Consider the following 19,609-nt stretch of genomic DNA (forward strand, 5'->3'; position numbering starts at 1 on the left):
GGGGCCAATTTTTAACGGGACTTCTTTAACCGGGACAGGTCGGGGGGGGGGGGGGGGGGGGGGACACACACACACACACTCACACACCACATCTTTACATTAACGTCTACTGTTAACAGGACAGAAAAATCTCTGTTTGCTGAAGACAAGCGAGAGGCTGTGCGTTAGAAAATGAAATATTTACAGGAACCGCCTCGTTAGGGAAAGGACTCGTGCCTTCTTTTTAACTGATTTCGAAAAAGATGCTGCTGCGGTACATTAGGGTAAGGTACACATCACAGTAAGGTGGCAGCGGTAAGCAGAGTATTTCAGGGTACTTGTAGACTTTGGAGGACCTGAGCGTGAAGCACGCGGGCGAGATGTTCGCAGCCCACCTTCTTGTCCGTGTCCCCGTGGTCCGACAGGCTGCCGTCGTACAGGCTGGCGGCGGAGAAGGCAGGGCCCTGGGAGTAGTACTGCGAGCTGCGGATGCCATCTTTCCTCAGCTTGTCGCACTCTGCGAGGCAGCAGCACGGACAACACGGTAAAACAGTGGTACTGCTACTGAGAGTCTCCGGAATGAGCCGCAATGCCTCCGACTTTCCAAACGACTCTTAAAAAACAGCGCGATTTCACACGATGGCCTGCTGTTTCCAACAGATTGGAGTCGCGTCCAACAAATATATGCAAAAAATACATTAAACGCGGTAAAAAATGGAGATGGATCATTTTCAGACAAAGTCATCCAGGGAAGAGGGACACGTTCTGAGCGACGTTTGTGTTTTCTCGAGGAAACTCGAGCGAAGCAGTGGACACACACGGGCCAATGCAAAAGCCAGAACCCCAGTGCTGACTGAGTGTTTCTCCAGATCAGCTGCACCACACACTACACACCACGCTACACACTACTACACCGTCCCCAAAACGTCTGAAATGAATTGCACAGGGATGGCATCATCATACATGTCAAGTGTTTGTCCTCAGGTGAGTGAGTGCAGCACATTGAGTAACACTCTGGTTATGGCCATCATCTCCGTACCCGCAGGGTCTGATCCATCCCTGCGTCCGGGCAAGAGTGATAAGTTCCACCACCTCTGACTGTTTGGTGGTTCCACTCATAAGGCGTCCAAAACTGAGACTCCACAGATTCTCACTTCTGGCTCCAGTACAGGGATTTGAGCTCCCTCTCTCCCTCAGAACTGCTGAATCCTTTCCAGCAATCAAAGGTCTAAAATGCATCTCTTTCAGACCACTTCTCCCTCACCTCCTAACAGCTACATGAACTTGCATCACACCATATATCGTGGCCGTCCGCATTTCCTATTCCGTATGCAGCTACTTGCGTGGTGCGCGACGACAGAGGCGACACTACTGTACAAACCGGAGGTGCTTCGATAATCTTATGCCGTTGTCCAAAGCTCTTTTCTGTTGGGAAATTAACGTTTTTTTTTTTTTTTTTTTACGCACAGTCGTCCGTCGCTTTGGAGGAAACCATCCGCTGAGCAACGCTTCTCACTTGGGTCAGGGGGTCTGGAACGGGAGCATGTCACCTATCGCAGGAGGGCAGCGCTTCCGCTTCACCGCATCACTGCTATTCAATAAAGTGCAGGAGGCTAAGTGCACCGCATCGGATCAGAGCACCAAGAGCAGAGCGCGCGCCTGGAATCGGCTTAACTCCAAGCAGCCAAACCAGAAGGAGGGGGGAAGAAAAGCTAAACTTGGGGTCACAGTGCAGCTGAACACCGCACGGTCCACATGTTTAACAGGTCTGGTGCAGTACACTTCAACAAACACATTTCCAATTAAAACTTTACCTTCAACAATCATTCTAACAGTCTAATATTAGGGTTATGTTTCTTCTCAACTTTTATTACTTCACACATTGCAAACGTCATTTATGTTTAAAGCAGTCAAATACTGTCAGCAGTACAAACCCTGCTCTCTCTACGAGGTGGTATATAAATATATGAGTGAATATATGACTAAAAGTCACGCAGATAGCAGATGACTCAGAGGGGACTTTAAAATGAAGAGCATTTGAGTGTAAATAAATAATGAGTGTAAATGACACTGATGGGACCTGGGCGGTGATGTCATCGAGTAGCGTTGCCATATGGACCCAGATCCGGTGTCCTACCGAGGGTCTGTCACACAGTCCAAGGGTGTGTCCTTCGGGGAGGGGGGCGCTGAGCTTGTGGAAAAAAAATAAATAAAAAATAACCCAAGTCTGCCTACGACCTGTGTGAGCTCCTGATCTTAAAAGTTGGCCTGAATGTGTCAAAAAGGATGTGGACATAACAGATCGTTGGAGGGGAGGAGAGACTAGATGGTTGCCATGGAAACCAATCACTTCCTTTGACTCGACAAGCCCCTGCCTTGCCGCTGACACCCTCACCACCCTGAATTATGATATTGCACATGAAGCATCATCATTCTCCTATTTTTTTATGACACGAGTCTATTATGAACCACGTCGCACCCTCACGATCGTTAACCACATAACAAGGTACCTTGGGATCTTAACCATGGCACGCAACACAAAGTAAGTGGTCGCACACGATACCCTTCAAGACGACGGCTCCCAAAAGCATAGTAAATGGAAGTATTTACAGAGGCGAGCATCTCATTCACCCCTGAACAAGTGAGAGAAACACCGAAAAGATACGAACAATATGCTGCGTGATATGCAGACTCTGAAACCTTGTCTCTCGCGGTGCTCAACTCTTTTCAAAGGAGGTATGAAGGACATAGCAGAAGGCGCTGGAGTAGTCCATCACTGCACTGAAACCGAAAAGAGCCATTAATCATAGGGCCGATTGCAGATACAAAAGGACCTTAAGATAACATTTTAATGGCGTGGAGAAAAAAAAAAAAAAAAAAAAAAAAATCATCGTCGTTTCGGCGAGCTGCGTATTTCTCGGTGATGGATTGAACTCCTTAAAGTGTAGCGCCGGCACCGAGAGCTTCCAGCAAGGAGTAAAATTCCCGACTGGGCTTTTTCTCACAGCTTGGGCAAAATAGGCCACATCTCTGCCTCTTGCGGCCTTTGGGGGGGCACCGGCCTAAATTCTCAAAATCTCGTCCACCAGGAAATTCTCTTGAGAATTATGGAAAAAGTACAGCGCCGAAGAACACGTCTAATAATATCTGTGCTGCTGAGCGGTAAAATTCCATTGTTGCTGTGCGGAGTTAAGACTCGCGCCATGGACGTTGGGTAAGCGATCGTCGTTGATCAGCGTGACCTCCTTTCTGACTGGATCGATTGCCCCGATCGCTTCGCCAACCTGTCAATGAGAGGGGGGCCAACGAAGCGTGACACAGGAGGACATAATCCTCCAAAAAAAAAAAAAAATCAGGCCATGTTGGACTGGCTGCGATTTTGTTGCGTGACCGAGTTTGGGGGTCTCCCCGACCCGGTCACTGACGGCGAGCTCTTCCCCCGGGGCCTGCAGGCTACACACACTGACCGCATGAGTGCGCGCGCACTAGGATGCCACCTCCGGTCCGACCGCGACATCGATCCCTTTGAGCGGCGTCGATAAAACATCGACCGTCGGCTGCTTGCGCAGGGCGCCCTCTCGGTGCGAGCGTTGGAGACGTTCGGCAAGCGCGGTCGCTAAACGCTACTGGGTAACGCAAGCGCAAAAAAATGCGCTCTTCGACAGCACGGCTCCTCCCGATGGCACGACCGGCGAGATGTGGTCCCTGACAGCGGGCGCCTAATCTGAGCCGTAACGCTCAGCGCGCTCCGGCTCCTTCGCATCCGGGAAAGCGCACGCAGATGGAGGCTACCTGTGCCGCAGCTGGTTCTGACAGCCATTAAATCCGCACGTCGACAGCGGTCTGCGCTGATGCTACCAGGCCGCTGACAGCGATCGCCGCGAACGTGCACGCGGACCCTGACAGCAGATGGGAATTAGTCCACGTGTGACACCCAGCGCCTCGGCTCTTCTGCGCAGGGCCAATTAACCACCTAGCAGGGGTCCCTGTCGGATAATCTTACACACCCGAAGGACCGGGAGCGCGTCCGGCGCGCAACCGAAGGCAGCGGAAAAAAGCTATTTACCGCACCGCTGCGTCACGGCTCTTCGAGAGCATCTGGTCCTACACATAACGTACCGATCGTCTCCCTCCATGCAGCGACGTGCTGCTCTCATCCCCAAGCAGCTTTTAAAACAAGAGAATAAATAAATAAATGGGCAGACAGACAGACATACAAATAAATAAAACATTCGAACCTGTCAGAGCGGTTTGTAGGCTATGAAACATACATACAGGTAACCAGTTAACTTTGTAATACTGGGTACTTGTTTGGGGCAGCAGCACAGGATAGGGGCAGGGAGGCTCAACATTACAACTGTATTAATAATATAAAGCTGATAGTTTATATACACACACACATACTGGCTGAAGCCACTTGCCCCGAGCAGGGTCGTGGCGAACCGGAGCCTAACCCGGCAACACAGGGCGCAAGGCTGGAGGGGGAGGAGCCACACCCAGGACGGGACGCCAGTCCATCGCAAGGCACCCCAAGCGGGACTCGAACCCCAGACCCGCCAGACACCCGGCCAAGCCGCTGCGCCACTGTGCCCCCTTGATAGTTTATAGCTATTTGTTAATAATAGCAACTATTCAAAATTTTCAGGCTGTGTGTGTGTTTATCCTGTGATTGACTGGCATCCCATCCAGGATGTATCCCCCCAAACCTTGCACCAAGGTTGACCCTGATCAGAAGAAGCAGGGAATGAAAACAGATGGATACATCTTCAAAATTTTGTTTTTGATGAGGATACTGAACGGTGGTTGATTATTATTATACATTTGGCAAGAAAACGTTTATTTACGTTAAATTTCCTTACAGACATTACACTGAAGACAATGCATTTTGCTGCTACAGTCCACACCAGAAGCTGTCGACTAGAGAAGTTATCGTTTAAACTGCATCATAAATACAGTGATTTTCCAGTGGATTTGTGCACCTTTTTGAAAAGGCAAGCAAAAAAAATAGCAACACACACACACTGGCTGAAACCACTTATCTTGAGTGGGGTGGCAGCGAGCCGGAGCCTAACCCGGCAACACAGGGCGTAAGGCCGGAGGAGGAGGGGACACACCCAGGACGAGACGCCAGTCCATCGCAAGGCACCCCATGCGGGACTCGAACCCCAGACCCACCGGAGAGCAGAACCCGGCCAAACCCGCTGCACCACCAAATCCCCCACATAATAACAAACACTATAAAATTAACTGTTAACATCACTGTCTGCAAATATACCCTGTGTTTTGATATTTTAATTAATTATAAATTAATTTTTTCCGGAAAATATACTTATTTGACTCTCTCACACCGACAATTCGCCACAGGGACATGGATTTCACGGAACGAATTAACCCCGCTACGTGAGGACTGCGCGTCCCTGCATTTTCCGTTTAACTAGCTCTGCCCCCATGTTACTGTGACCCAGCGACGTTGCGATGTTAAATAAAAATATAAATGAATAAATCCAATCAAAATTAAAAACTGCATACATATTATAATACGTGAAGTCAGTATTAGCGTGGCCAACAATCCAAAGACGAGAGAAAAAATGTAGACGTTGAACACGTGATCCTCCCTGCAGATCCTACAAGGAAAAACAGTGTAAAGCAAGAAGGCGAGAAGCTTCAGGGTCGATTCCCTCATCTGACAGGAACGGCACCTGCCGGTAGATCCATCTATTGGTTCCGTCCAGGTCGCCGGGGACTCCGCGTGGAGGGCTTGCCAAATACGAGCAGCATAAATATTCATAGCGGGAGCGACAGGCAGCGAGGCGGGAGTATCAGTTACGGGGAGAGGAGCGGGACAGGGGCTTTCAGCCATCGAGCGAACAGAACAAAGGTTACTGGACTTCCTCTGGAAAGGTGGGTCGATAGAGCAAAGCATTGCATTTGAGCCCCTTCCCCGCCCCTGCGTTTTCCCCACATTGGAAGGTGAGCCCAGTGACAAGACGATCCCCTCCATTGTTCCATTGTCTTCCCCCAGATGTGGGGGTGCGGGGACACGGCTACAGCACCACCTCCTCTCCTAAAGTTCTGGATGCTTAACGTGGGTCCAGAATCCCGGAATATCTCGGGGAACTTCACTGTCACCCTCTTGTTAAGTAAACTTTGCTACAGATTACTTCTCTTGTTAACCTTTATTCAGCTGCCTCCTTTTTCCAAGTGACTCACAACGGAAGTGTGTGTATTAGACTGCTTATTAGGCAGTTATTTACCTATTAGGCATTAAAAGCGTATTTCATTGTTCGCTGATGATTCGTCTAAAAGTGAAAATTACACCTGCCTGTGAGACAAATTGCACACATGCTGTATCATGTATGTATTCAGCTGACTCTTTCCTCCAAAGCGACTTACAGTGTTACTCTGTTTACAGTTATTTACCCATTTATACAGCTGGGTAATGTCACTGGAGCAATTTAGGGTAAGTACCTTGCTCAAGGGATCTACAGCTTGCAGTAGGATTCAAACCTGTGACATCTGGGTCCATAGACAGAAACTCTAACCACTACAATTCCAGATGTACCGGATGAAACATATAAATACGAATTTAATCAATAAAAAAAGTAATAAAAAGTATAACATCAACAACAAAATCAAATATTGTTTCAATATTTTAAGCGATACCCCTTCATTTTTACTGCACTAAAGCCAAAACGGCACCATTGCGGATTGTTAAAACGTGTACAATGCCAGTCAAAAGTTTGAGCACACCTGGGCAATACTTCTATGGGAGGAAGCGGACAGAAGAGTGACGGCAAGGCAACCTACAAGTGTCCTGCATCTCTGGGAATAGACGGAGAAGAGCTGGGAGGACATGTGAACTCATTTCTTGACCAAACATGTTCATCAAATGTGACATGAATAAAAACTGGTTTCCAGCAAACTTTTCACTGTTACTGTATATGTAACAACTGCACATTCTGCATATGACCACTAAAGTACAAGTTGCGAACTCTTACGCTCCACCGTCAATCACAACCTCTATATGTAAACATGACAAAAGCACTGCCACCCCACACAGTCTGAAATGAGGACCGTGGTCCTCAGCTCACTTGACCCACCTCTGAGCACCGTCTTGAGGTTGACCTTGGCCTGGCGGTGCAGGTCCTCCACGCAGGCAGGCCGGCTGCCGGGCAGGAAGACGTTCTCCTGCTGATGCCAGGGGGCCGTGTAGTGCACCGTCCATTTGCTCTCCTCATCCAGGCTGGAGACCGCTGTGCGGAGGACAGGAAGAGCAGTCTTATCCAATGTGCCCAACAGAAAAGCAACCCTGTCCTCTTCAGGAGGGACAAACCAAGGGAAGAACTTGCAAATCTCTGGCATTCGTCACCATCTGAAGAGAAGACATTTCCTTTCATGAGCACAGTCTACGTGAAGCTCAGTTGAGGTGTGTGGATGAGTTCCTCATGGGCTGAGCAGTTTCCAAATAACAAAGCACTGCTCCACCAGAGGATCTGAAGAAAGACCCAACATTTTCAGTGTTCTTGCAGAACCTGGACAGCCTCCAGCACCATCGCTGAAAGAATTATTTTACGGTTGGCCTTTGACAACAGTGGACGTGTTCCTCACTCTTGTCATGCTGACGCCTCTAGAAACTCATTCCTGAAATTCCACACTCCTACTACAGCAACAACTGCCTTTTGACTTCACGGCCCTGGAAGTCGACATGCAAGGAGCTGATAGAACAAACAGAACGAAACCCTACCAAGGACACCATGTGGTTTTCATGGACATCTGGTGGGAGTATGATGGTCCATTTCTGAGATTAAATCATCTATCCGGGAAACCGCTTTAACATCGATTCATCTTCTCTGCATCGGTGGGACAAGTCAGCACATTTGCTCTAGATATCAAATTAATTAACACAACTTTGTAATCTAGTTTCCACACATCCCTGGAACAACTCTGCACAGAGAATAAATACACAGGGGATTTAAACCGAAAATCTGCACCCATAATGACGTCAAAGGCAAGACTCAAGGAGAAGACGACGCACTCAAGTGGAGTCACACATGCATGCATGTGGGTGAGCGCGCGCACGCGCACACACACACACACACACACACACACACACACACACACACACAGACAGTTGGCGCATAGTTAGCGCAAGGACAGAGTGCAGAGTTGGCCAGGTCCAGCCAGGACAGCAATGAAAAAGCTGTTTCAGCATTAATCTATAATCATGAATAAAAGCTCAGGTCACACTTGCCCCCTCTAGAAGTGAAACCATGTGACTGCAGGAAAATACAGCTCTGGGGCTCATATCCAGGACAAATCAATCGCTATAACTCAATAACATCGACATACACGGAAAGATTCCTACTACCGTTTCCAGCGCTACTGAACAGCACTCATGAGGAGTAAAGCCTCATTGAAATGTGTTGTTTCATTTTAAAGCAATATCAATCATACAGCTTTATTGGGATGATTTCAGAAGTTTGTCAGCGGATGTGAAACGAAGGATACAACTGCGGCGTATTGTGCAGAACGGGACCCGCTGCTTTCCGCTCCGAAGCTCAGATCTCTAAACACTAATGCAGACCAAGTGTGTGCAGGGATGTGCAACATTCATCATCCTCATCATCATTTCCATGATCAAGGTCAGAAGTAACAGCAGAGTGCTGGCAGGTGGCAAGATGGCACCGACTGCAGTCAGGGTCCCCATCATCTCTCAAGGGCACTGGGACACAAAACCCAGAAGGAGCTGCACCCGTTACTCACCAACTCATCCCATACAAAGGAGCAATTCTGAATGGAGCTCATCAGTCCTGCATTGACCTTGAGTTTTCCGCTGAGCAGTCAGACTCCAAGTTTGATAAACACCAAGGCTTTTGAACAAGACACTACGAGTTGTACTTTGAAATCAGTTTCTCCTGCGATGAATTTTGAGAAACAATAAAGAAGATATAAATGCAAAGTTCCTGGAAACTGCCTGGCGCAGAATCTCCACAACTGTCCTCAGCCGTCCTGCCACTGTGTTCTTTACCCAGCTGTGTTTTCTGCAGGGACAATGTGCGCACTCCTTCTGAATCATGCCCAGGACTGCACTCTTTTGGTGACAGAGGCAACTTGGTGGACTGCAGGGGGGTCACGCGCCCTCCTTTGGACTCGGAAGTTGCGAGCTCGAATCCCACTTCCCACTATAGTGCCCTTGATCAGTTTACTTAACCTGAGTAGCTCCAGTCAAAATTACCCTGCTGTAAAATTGGTTTAATCACTGTATGTAGCTCTAGAGAAAGGCACCAGCTAAATGAATCATAAACACTGACAACAGCAGCAGCATGCGTACAACAGACGGTGTTAAAAAAAAAAAAAAAATTAAAAAAAATCTGTGCCATGTTATGCATAACAAAACAAAAAGTTGAGACGTGGAAAAGTCACCGTGAGGAAAACACCATCATGCAATATGGCACTTTGTGAACTTAACAGAAATACCAAAAGTAAAAATAAAAAATACCCTAGGTAAATGCATCCTTAAAGTGTAGTGCCGGCACTGAGAGCTTACAGCTTTGCAGTAGATGGTATTGTCAGCGTCACTTCTACATGGAGGTTAGGAGCATAAAAATTTTGCGTCGACTTTGAGAGACACCTGAGCACCGATTACACCTACTGTACGTTATATACCAGAAAGGATGATCTGTGAGGCTCTGAAATGCAGATGCAGAAGGTCACCAGCCAGAGAGCCGGTTCCCCACTAATCAATCGACGAGCAGGTTGAACCCCAGAAGACTTCAGAATCCAACATGCAAAGCAGACCATCAATTATGAACAATTTAATGTCATCTCCCTTACATGACAAATTACGCATCTGACCTTGAGTAACCACGGCAACGAGCACTGATAGGTGCTCAGAGAGAACCGGGGGGGGAGGAGATGCTTACCTTTCCTCTTGAAGTACTTAATGACAGATCTGAGCGTGGTGCTGATGAACACCATCGTTGCGGTGGGCGAGCGGAGCTCCGCACCCTGAGACGAGGAGGCGAGGGGCGCAGGCGGCAGCAACCGAGGCGGCGAGCGACTGGTCCGCTCTGTGCCTGGCTCCGTCTCCTCCCTGCCTCGCAGAGTTCCCCACCTTCTGTCGACTACAGCAGCCCCCCCCACACCACCCCCACCCCCTCCCAACCAAAACCCCCAGAAGGCTCCACAATCAGAGCGTGGGACCAGCCCCCTTCCACCGTTTCCATGGCTTTCTCACTGCACGCTACTTTCCTCCTGCATCGCCCTGCCCACTTTCCTAGAAATGAGAACCAGGCTTCCTTCTTGAGGCTCGGTGGGATCATCGCGGGGGAGAACTGCTCTGCCTTCTGCCAGTCGCGTGGACCGGAGCGGTCCTGCGGCGCGAGCATCGCTGCAGAGGCTGCACCGGCTGATAAAGCCTGGATACACAGGCGCTCATTGTTCCTGTCCTGCAGACCCTTCTGCAACCCTCCTCTTATCACGCCCAGGGACTTTCTTAATTATCTATTGTGTCGCTTTGCTTCGGCGTAGATCTAGGAAGATCGAGGCAGCAGGTGGGGTAACGGTTGAGGAACCCGTCTTACGAAGGTACAAGCGCGCAGGTTCGGGACCAGGGAAGGAAGCTGCTTTACTCCTGTGCAGCACAGCAGATCTGAATCACAGCACAAAAGATGACAGACTGCAGTATCTGAGAGTCTCTGAGAAATAAAAAGCCTTTGCTAACCATGATTAATCAATGCAAGCAAAAACGATGCTGTAACAAAAACAGTGCGACAATCACCCTGACCTCCAACCGGTGTGCAAATACACACATTAACAAGCTGAGCAGCTGATCAATATTGAACCAAGACCCTTCAGGTTCCTCCTTGCACTCTTAACACAAATGTTAATGCAAGAACAAAAGTCAACAATAAAATTATTCAGAGTGGGCCTCATCATTTGGCTGAGTACAAATAATTACCTTGATGGCAAAAATACGTATGGGTTAAAAAAAAAAAAAAAAGTGTCTATGTATATGAATATTTTGATTTCAAAAACTTCTCCAGCATCTTTTCAAAATGTAAACAAAATATGGCTAGTATACATTTGACTGATGTTTTTATGGATTTAAAGTTCCAAAAAGCATTTTAAAAATGGGGGGAAAAAAAACAGTTAATCTCTATTTTCCTCCTATTTAGCAAACATTTAGCGGCCGATGACTTGTGCTCTCCTTTTTTGTGTGAATGGGGCGAATAATGGGCGTGTTCTCGGCGTGCCTCGCTTCGCTGTCACAGTGCCACATCGCAGCCAAACTTCACAAACTGGAGAAGAAATATAAAAAAAAAAAAAAAAAAAAAAACCGAGGGGGGGGGGGATGGTGCCAAACGCGAAGCAGACGGCACGCGGGCGACAGCTGCAGAGAGCCAATTAATTCGCTGGCAGGTCTCCAGGCCGTGTAGCCAGTCACTTCTCCTGCTCGCTACCGGCCTCCGTGACAACCAAGGTCAACGTAGTGACTCCTCTGCTTGTTAACCACTGTCACTTTTTAGGCAACTGTTTAGTTGCTTTTCCCAAACTGTTGGATATTCATGAGTTGGGCTATAATAATAATTCCATCGATCCATATTCGCTAACTGCTTGTCGCGGGATGTGCCGTCAAGTCGAACCGAACTCATAGCGACCTCTCACGTAGGTATCAAGGAAAGCAAGGAACAGAAGTTGTTATATAATAACAACAATAATAATGCATCCAGTTTCAATAACCTTTTATCCTGAGCAGGGTCGCAGTGAACCACGAGCCTATCTCGGAGACCACTGGATGCAACGCTGGGGGGTATAACCCCAGATGGGGTGCCAGTCCATCACAGGGTAGATACTCTCACACACAAACATCCATTCAAACACTGAGGGCAATTTTAGTGTCACCAGTTCACCTGAAATGCATATCTTTGGATTATGGGGAGAAACCAAAGCACCTACAGGAAACCCATGCAGACCTGGTGATCATGATGATGATGATACTAATAATAATAATAATAATAATAATACATTCTTGCTCCGCTGATATATCTAGCCTTAGCACTTAACAGTGATTGAAAAATTTACCTGGCTGGTTATTCTTACTGGAGAAATTCTGGGTAAGTACCCAGCTCCAGGGCACCACAGCAGTAGCAAGGAAAGAGGCCTGAACCAACAACCACCAGGCTGTAAATCCTTGCCCCGGGATGATGATCCACCCACTACTCCTTTAGTACAAACACTGTTTAAATAGTATTAAACTTATTTGGTGTTATTATATGAGATGTATAGCTGAAATACTATTTAAATAGTACAATTCAAATTTTGCTGTTCTGTTTAGACATTATTCCGCCTTACTTTGCATTAAAACACAGGCAACTATACATCCCACCGAATAACACCAAATAAGCGGGTTTCAAAAAGATGCTTTTGAAGCATCTAGAATATCAACATATAAAAAGGGGCAGTGAAACAGCCAAATTCCTTCAGCAACAAATAGCCTCTTGTTTTTCGATGAGAGAAAAACAACATCTGCCTTCAGTCATACCTGACAGGACCACCATGATTTATTGCTTATGAAGTGCAATATGACGGGGAGCACAAAGCCTAAGGGAGGAATGTGTCTGGAGGACACACATCATGAAGACAGCAAGAAATTGACAAGGGTGCCTGAGACAAACACTGTGTTGACAGGACTAGAAGGAACATACAGCCCCTCGACGCTGCGCTCCTGTGAGGAGCCGAACCCCTCATATGCGCCCACGTTCTAGCTGCTCTAAGGTGCGCTCTGCCCAAAAAAGGCCTGAAATATAATGACTGCGGTGTCCTCAAAAGCAGAGTAGCGCTGATATTCAAACACCAAGTTCGACTTGTTGATGTGGAGGACTGCGTGTTGACTGATGGTTACCAATTTTGAGGCCAGAGGTCACCTTCCTGTCCCCTTCCTGGGCTGCGGGCTCAGATCCGAGTTTGAATCCCACTCGGTCTGTGTCCATGCGGGTTTCCTCCAGGCGCTCTGGTTTCCTACTACCTTTCAAAGACATGCTTCAGGTGAAGTGATGACTAAATTGCCCTTAGTTTGTGAATGTGTGTGTGTGTGTGTGTGTGTGTGTGTGTGTGTGCGCTGTATAAATGAGCCATTTACAAGTATCTCAGGACAATGCACTTAGCATCACGTTCCGTAATAAAGTAGGGAAGAAGAAAAACATTCAGATCAATCCCACGTCTACACCAAGCTGTGTTTGGAGAGATGACGTCTTATGGTTTCGGCTTGCATTCAGGCAAATGTGAAATATGGTCCCCGGCCTCAGGTTCGACGAGCAAACATGATGATCGGTGCGCATCCCCAGATCCCAGCAGCGAAAGGCCACACGAGGGATCTGTATAGTGTCAGGGCTGGTTTGCACCGTCTTGGACCATCTTAGGCAACAGTTCCCGCAAAAGCCCCTGCGAGATGCACAGAACCCACGTGGGTTCACCTCGATGAGAGAGCGTGTCAGCGCCCTTCCGTTGGGAGCAAAGCTGACAGACGAGGAAGAAGGCAGACTAATGAATACGCCACATTAGAAGCACGATTCCAAGGTGTGCACACCCCTGAAGACGGCAGATTACGGCACCTTCACCCAGATCGACAGCTGAAATACTAACACCTCGTGATGAAGCCACAAACTGTCAGCACGGCTTCATTAGACACAGTAAACATTTATAAAATAATCCGAGCTAAATACCCCAAATACCCCACCTGCTGCCTCATCCGGAGATACATAAAGCCGAGCTAAAATTAAGACTGGTGACCATTGCTTGGTGTAGTTCGAAGTGCAGGTGTAGGAGCGAGATGCTTTGTGAAGGGTCACACCTTACTTAGACCTTACACACCTTATTTAAGATTAGAAACATAATGAATTGTGTTACTCGAGGTGCAGGTGTGGGAGCCATGTGACGGAAATCCTCCCTCTGCTGCACTGCAGCAGGAAAATCAGCTGCACCACAGACTGTGGGAAGCAGGCCACACCCCCGGAGCCAAGACCACACCCCCAACAGGCAGAGACCACACCCCCAGCAAACAGAGGCCACACCTCCACAAAGCACATCTCTACCACAGAGGCAGCCGGCGGACCGCAAACCAGCACTGCAGATTAAAACCCCATGAGATCAGGGGTGCCGATCGCATGAGCACGGGGATGAAGAGCAGGAGAAGGTTTTTGTCCAGGAAAACAGAGAAATAACAAACACGCTCATGACATGATCTGTGTGTTCTGTAATAGAAAGGAACCTTTTGTTTCTTTGACATGCAAAGGATAAAAGAAAACACAGGGCACGACAGTTTGGGAGGACATCAACCTGAAAAAGCCCATTAGTTACAGTACAAATAAAATACCGTTTTATTTAAAATTTACAATATTTATTCGCCACTATTCACAGTTGTTCTTTTACCTGACGCCCTTGTCCAAGGAACTGTCAGTTGTCACAGCATCCATTCGTAGGGGCCATGCTAAAGGTCATTAAAAACAGGAATTCTTCCCTCCAAAGAATAAATACTCTTTAGGTGCGTTACTCTTACAATACTCTTACTTTAGCGTTAAACTTCTGTTTGAAGTTACTCACAGTCCTAGAATATCGCAGCACATCAAAGTGCCATGTGGGGTCATATATTTTTTTTTTTTTCCCTTCAAATAGTTGACAGTGTTAAAATTCCTGCATCTGAGAAATTTTCAGCAGCATTTAATTCAGTATTTTATCTGGCAGCTCTGTGTGTCCAAGTCCTTCTCTGTTCTTAATGAAAGTAGCGCCACCTTGGGGCAACAGTGCAATAGCAGGAGCGAATGAGCAGAATCACTCTTGGGCTGATTGACACGAAACCGGGAACGATATTTGATATCTCCATTCCTAACTTAATACCTTTCATCTCTGGAATGGATAAATAAGCCATTTTTCCAAATCCGCTGTACCCCTACATTTATCACTCTGAATTTCCAATTAAGCAAAACTGTCGTAACAGTGATGATGCAGTAAGGGAGCTTCCACCACAGAAAGTTTAAGAAACGACTTGAGATGTGTTGGAAAAAAGGGTTAGGGTTGCTGGGCAGCGAGCCACAGTGAAGAGCGGCCCGATTTGGAAAGATTACGTAAACAAAAGTGGTCTGGAATACAGCTACATATGGACATAAGAAACACACCTCCTGGGACGCTGATCACAACGCAATCCCTCTTTTGACCTCACGAAGCCCAAAGCAGTGACATCCAGGAGAGATCACGTGTGCATTAAGAGCCACACAGCCTGCTCCGAGAGCAATAAGTATAAAACATTACATACTGAGCCCATAAACTCATAAACCATGGCTGGTCAGTGGAAGGACAGACAACGGCTAACACACACACTGAATCTGAGCCAATATGAAATAAATAAACAAGCCATAATAAAAAATAATGTTCATGTTCACTGAAAATGTATCTGGCATGATGTACTATTCAATAATTCACAGTAATCAGAGCAAAACTGAGCATCATACTACCGGATAAGTTGCTATGGAAACATACAGGCAATAATAAAAAATTTTTTTCAAAAAGTGTACAGTGGCTCGTTGTTTCATGAACTGTTTATGTCTGTTTGTAAATTATTTCCTTCATAAATCCAAAGTCACAATCGATGAAAAGTTTAATGGCACAGATATATATAAATCTTGCTTTGGTACTTTTCATATAAGTCTACAATACAGCTATAATAAAAAACATACTTTGTAAGTCTTTTAACGTATATATGAACTTCAAGCTACATGAACATTAAAAACTAAAAAAAAAAATTAAATGAAGAGTGTGAAATGACTGAATTTAATCAATTCAATTCAAATTTAAAACACATTGCTTCCACAATGAATAAACAGGGAGATGTTTGTACGATTAAAAATTCATAACTCATAACTGTTCATAACCGTTCGTGACACAAGGAGCCAAAGTAATGGAGACAAATTCAGTCCTGATGGAGGCCCAGCCTTTCACAACTTCCAGCTCCTCCTGGAGTTTGAGACCCATAACAAGAGAGAGCGAGACGACATGAGCGTGACAGCCGCTTAACTTCCCCTCAATGTTCTCCTTGCATCTCAACATGAGCTGCGACTCAACTGATCTGCCGCAACAACTGCTGTAATGTAACTGGAGAAAGTCCATGTGCTCTCTGCACTCCGGAATGTTCCCTTTGGGCACAGATGTGGAGACGGTATGGGAAACACACGCCGGGCCTGGGGAACAGCTGCAGCGGTGACACCTGCTGAGGGACAGCGCCGAGAGGACGGCAACGCTGGGTTCAGCTGCATGAGCAAACTTGTTCGCTGCTCCTTTCCCCACTGAAGGGGAAGAAAATCAGAAATCACTGCCTTACTCTAGTTCCCTCTTACAGAAGAAACATCTGTAGGTGTGTGCTTGAGGGTCTTTATTTAAAGTTGATTTGTTGCCACTTGAGACGACTGCACCAGGTCTCCTCTGATCTCACCTGCTGACCCCCACAGAACAACAGCAGACCTACAGATGTTGCTCCAGCAGAGGAGATTACTAAATATCTAGTGTCATATGACTTATCTATGAATATATTTATGTTGAACAACTGTTGTTACTGAATCACATCAAGAATTTAACAAAAACATTATGACCACAGTAATGATAAATTATTTTGTAATTTAATAGCATGACATTATAAAAGCATATAACACTATATGCTATATAATAGCATTATATAGTTCGACAGCAGTTTGTATTATTATTATTATTGTTATTGTTACTACTCTTACCATTATTATTATTACTATCACTTTTTTTTGCAGATACCTTTGTCCAAAGCAACCTTGAATGTTATATTTATATGCTGAGCCTCTTACAGTTACTTACCTATTTATACAGTTGGATAATTTTTCTGAGCAATTCAAGGTAAGTACCTTGATCAGAGGTGTTAAAGAGGGGGTAGAGAGGAATTTTAATCTATGTGACAACTAACTCTTATACAACCAGCAGCCTCTGAAATTATGCATTCCATGAGAAAGAGTGATGCATCTATATTTTTTATTTATTTAGCTGATACTTTACTCCACAGCAACTTACAATTATTCACCAATTTAAACAGCTGTGTAATTTTACGGGAGCAATTCACTGAAAGTATGTTGCATAAGGGTACAACAGCCAGAGGTGAGATTCGAACCTGCAACCCTTGGATCTAAAAAACAGCAGCGCTAACCACTACACTACCAGCTGCCCATAAGAAAGGGAGACTAGAGAGGCTGATTGGGTGAACATTCTGATTTGTTGACAAATACAGTATTTTTTATGATGCAGAAAGATGTTAATGAGGGTCTAACACCACTTAATGGTGCAGTCATCTTGGACAGGAATATGTGCAAAACACGAGGGGTCAATATTAGTCTGGAGTTGATTGTTCTGTCCAGAGCCATGAGACAGCGAGGGGGGAATAGTTGACCAATGAGTCACCAGCAGAGCCCAAAAATTACTGTAAACACAAAACTACAGTAAACCACTGGGATGTTTCATGTGATACATAATGTTTTGCATTAGAAATACAAATGATGGCATTAAAAAGGAATGTCAGCATCATAACAATATACAGCCACTGACTTTGACATGATAAAGTGTACGTGCTCCACAAGTAAGGATACACATTACAGTAATACCCAGAATGTCATAAGGAAAGGAATAATGGTGAACACAGTGGTAGCGAAAGTGTTAAAGCATCTCGGTGAGAGGCACGGAGGAGACCAGCAACTCGTATCAATGGACCGGTCGGTTGCGTGTGACTGGGAGAGCCACGATACGACACGAAGACAACAGCGTGGGGAAAGAGGAAGGGAGGAACAGAGGATCACAGAGGATCCTGCAAGAAGACAACACAACACATGCTTTTAGATACTTCCAAGCACTGGATCATGAATGCAATACGGATTGTTTGCTTGGGCGGCATTGACAACCAGCAGATCCTCATAAAGGAGATTGTTTGAGAAGAAAAATAACGCACTCGGAATACAGGGACGCATATAAATAGGAAAGGAGAGTACTACCCTGTTGACAGTGGAAACTGACATTATTTATAAAACACAGTACCAGTGAAAAGTGCAAGTACACCTGAATAACCAGGACGATCTTCGTATAGGACAAACTGGACTGGAGTGGAAGAGTGGAAGCACAGCAACCCCAGTATTTTAACATTGTCGATGGGGTGGCACCAGGGCATAGTGAGTAGCACTGCTGTTTCACAGTACCTGGATGATGTGAGAGGACAGGGGTTCGACCCCCGCTCGCTCTGTGTGGAGTTTGTATGTTCTCTGTCTGTCGGCATAGGTTTCCTCCCAAAGACATACTGCTCAGGTGGTTTTCTCACTTTAAAATCACTCATTTTGTGTATATGTGAATGACAGAGAGAGTGTGTTCCACTGATGTATGGATGAGTGACCCAGTGTAAGTAGTGTATCTAGCAGTGTAAGTCGCCTTGGTGAATAAGGTGTGTGGGCTCATAACACTACATAGTGTTTGCTGAAATAAAACAGTCTGCTAAATGAATAAATGTACATTTCCTCATCAAACTTATTAAATGAATACCTTGTGAATAAAAAACTGGCTCCCAGCAAGCTGACTGACATTTTTGACCGGTCCTGTATAAATTAATAATGAACACATGGTGGTATATTTACACTATTGCACTCGCTTTCATCAGCCAGCCTTGGGAATGTCCACAGGGAGCTCCTCCACCCAGCCTGCCTGTTGCTCTGAGGGTATCTTAGCAATGCTCCTACAGCGACCACACTGCGCGCTCCGCTGCACGGCATGCCTGGCGATCTTGGCCAGAAGCCCACACTGACCAATGTAGAGGGCATTCTGGACCACCAAGGAACATCAAAGAACATGAGCTGCTGCAAACCTCAAATAGTGCCTTGGGGACAGAACAGAACACAAACTCTGTGATATAAATAAGAAAAATACAGGGAATAAAGGGATGGTGCATTCAGCAGAACAGGGGCATAAGGATGCCATGAAACCCTGGCTAAAATTCTTTGAATCTTGTGCATCCCAGTTACTCCACAGCTCATGAAGGTGGGTCTGCAGCAAAAAAGTAACAAAAATAATTAAATTTTAAGAAGAGACAAAATGATCTTCACAAAGTAGTATCTCTAAAGACCCCATTTCACAAGCCATGCACAATAAATGCCCAGATATGGGAAGATCGTTGGCTAAAACTACAAGCATGAAGCACTGTACCTTCCCCTCCCTGTACGGGGTGAACAGAAGCACAGGTATGGCTGCGGCGTGCAGGCGGGGTGCTCTTGGGCCGCAGGTTTGCCAGCATCTTCGGAATCCACAGAGCATCCTTTTTGTTGACGGACAGTGCCTGATGGCAGAAGGCTTGGGGACCATCTACCTCCGGGGGTTCCAGAGGATCTCGCCCCACCTTGCCCTGGGCTCGTCCTCCCAGTCTCAAGGACAGACAGGGCACGTACATGATCATTCTGCTGCAGAAGCTTCTCGCTCTCTGGCAACCTCTCTGTCTCAGCCTCCCCACTCACACAGCTCCTCTTCCTCTGCCGGTTTGAGTAAAAGGAGTACTGATCACTGGTGTCCCAGAGGATCCCACACCCATCCG

At 46.4% G+C, this 19,609-nt stretch overlaps 1 protein-coding gene across 5 annotated transcripts in view; it reads right to left on the reverse strand.

Moving 5' to 3' along the window:
* nhsl1a (NHS-like 1a) overlaps positions 1–19,609 on the reverse strand; it is a 75,655-nt gene that overhangs the window by 12,350 nt on the left and 43,696 nt on the right. For 2 of the 5 annotated variants that reach the window (XM_029258467.1, XM_029258469.1), the window contains exons 2-3: positions 7,080–7,232; positions 375–496 (exon numbers count right to left, since the gene is read on the reverse strand). In XM_029258467.1, the coding sequence (XP_029114300.1) occupies positions 375–496; positions 7,080–7,232 (275 nt within the window). Of the gene's footprint in view, positions 1–374; positions 497–7,079; positions 7,233–9,902; positions 9,965–19,609 lie in introns of those variants that run through there. The other 3 variants (XM_029258471.1, XM_029258470.1, XM_029258468.1) reach the window with 2 other exon arrangements.

The sequence above is a fragment of the Scleropages formosus genome, chromosome 15 (genome assembly GCF_900964775.1).
Source record: "Scleropages formosus chromosome 15, fSclFor1.1, whole genome shotgun sequence".
In the NCBI taxonomy this organism is placed as follows: Eukaryota; Metazoa; Chordata; class Actinopteri; order Osteoglossiformes; family Osteoglossidae; genus Scleropages; species Scleropages formosus.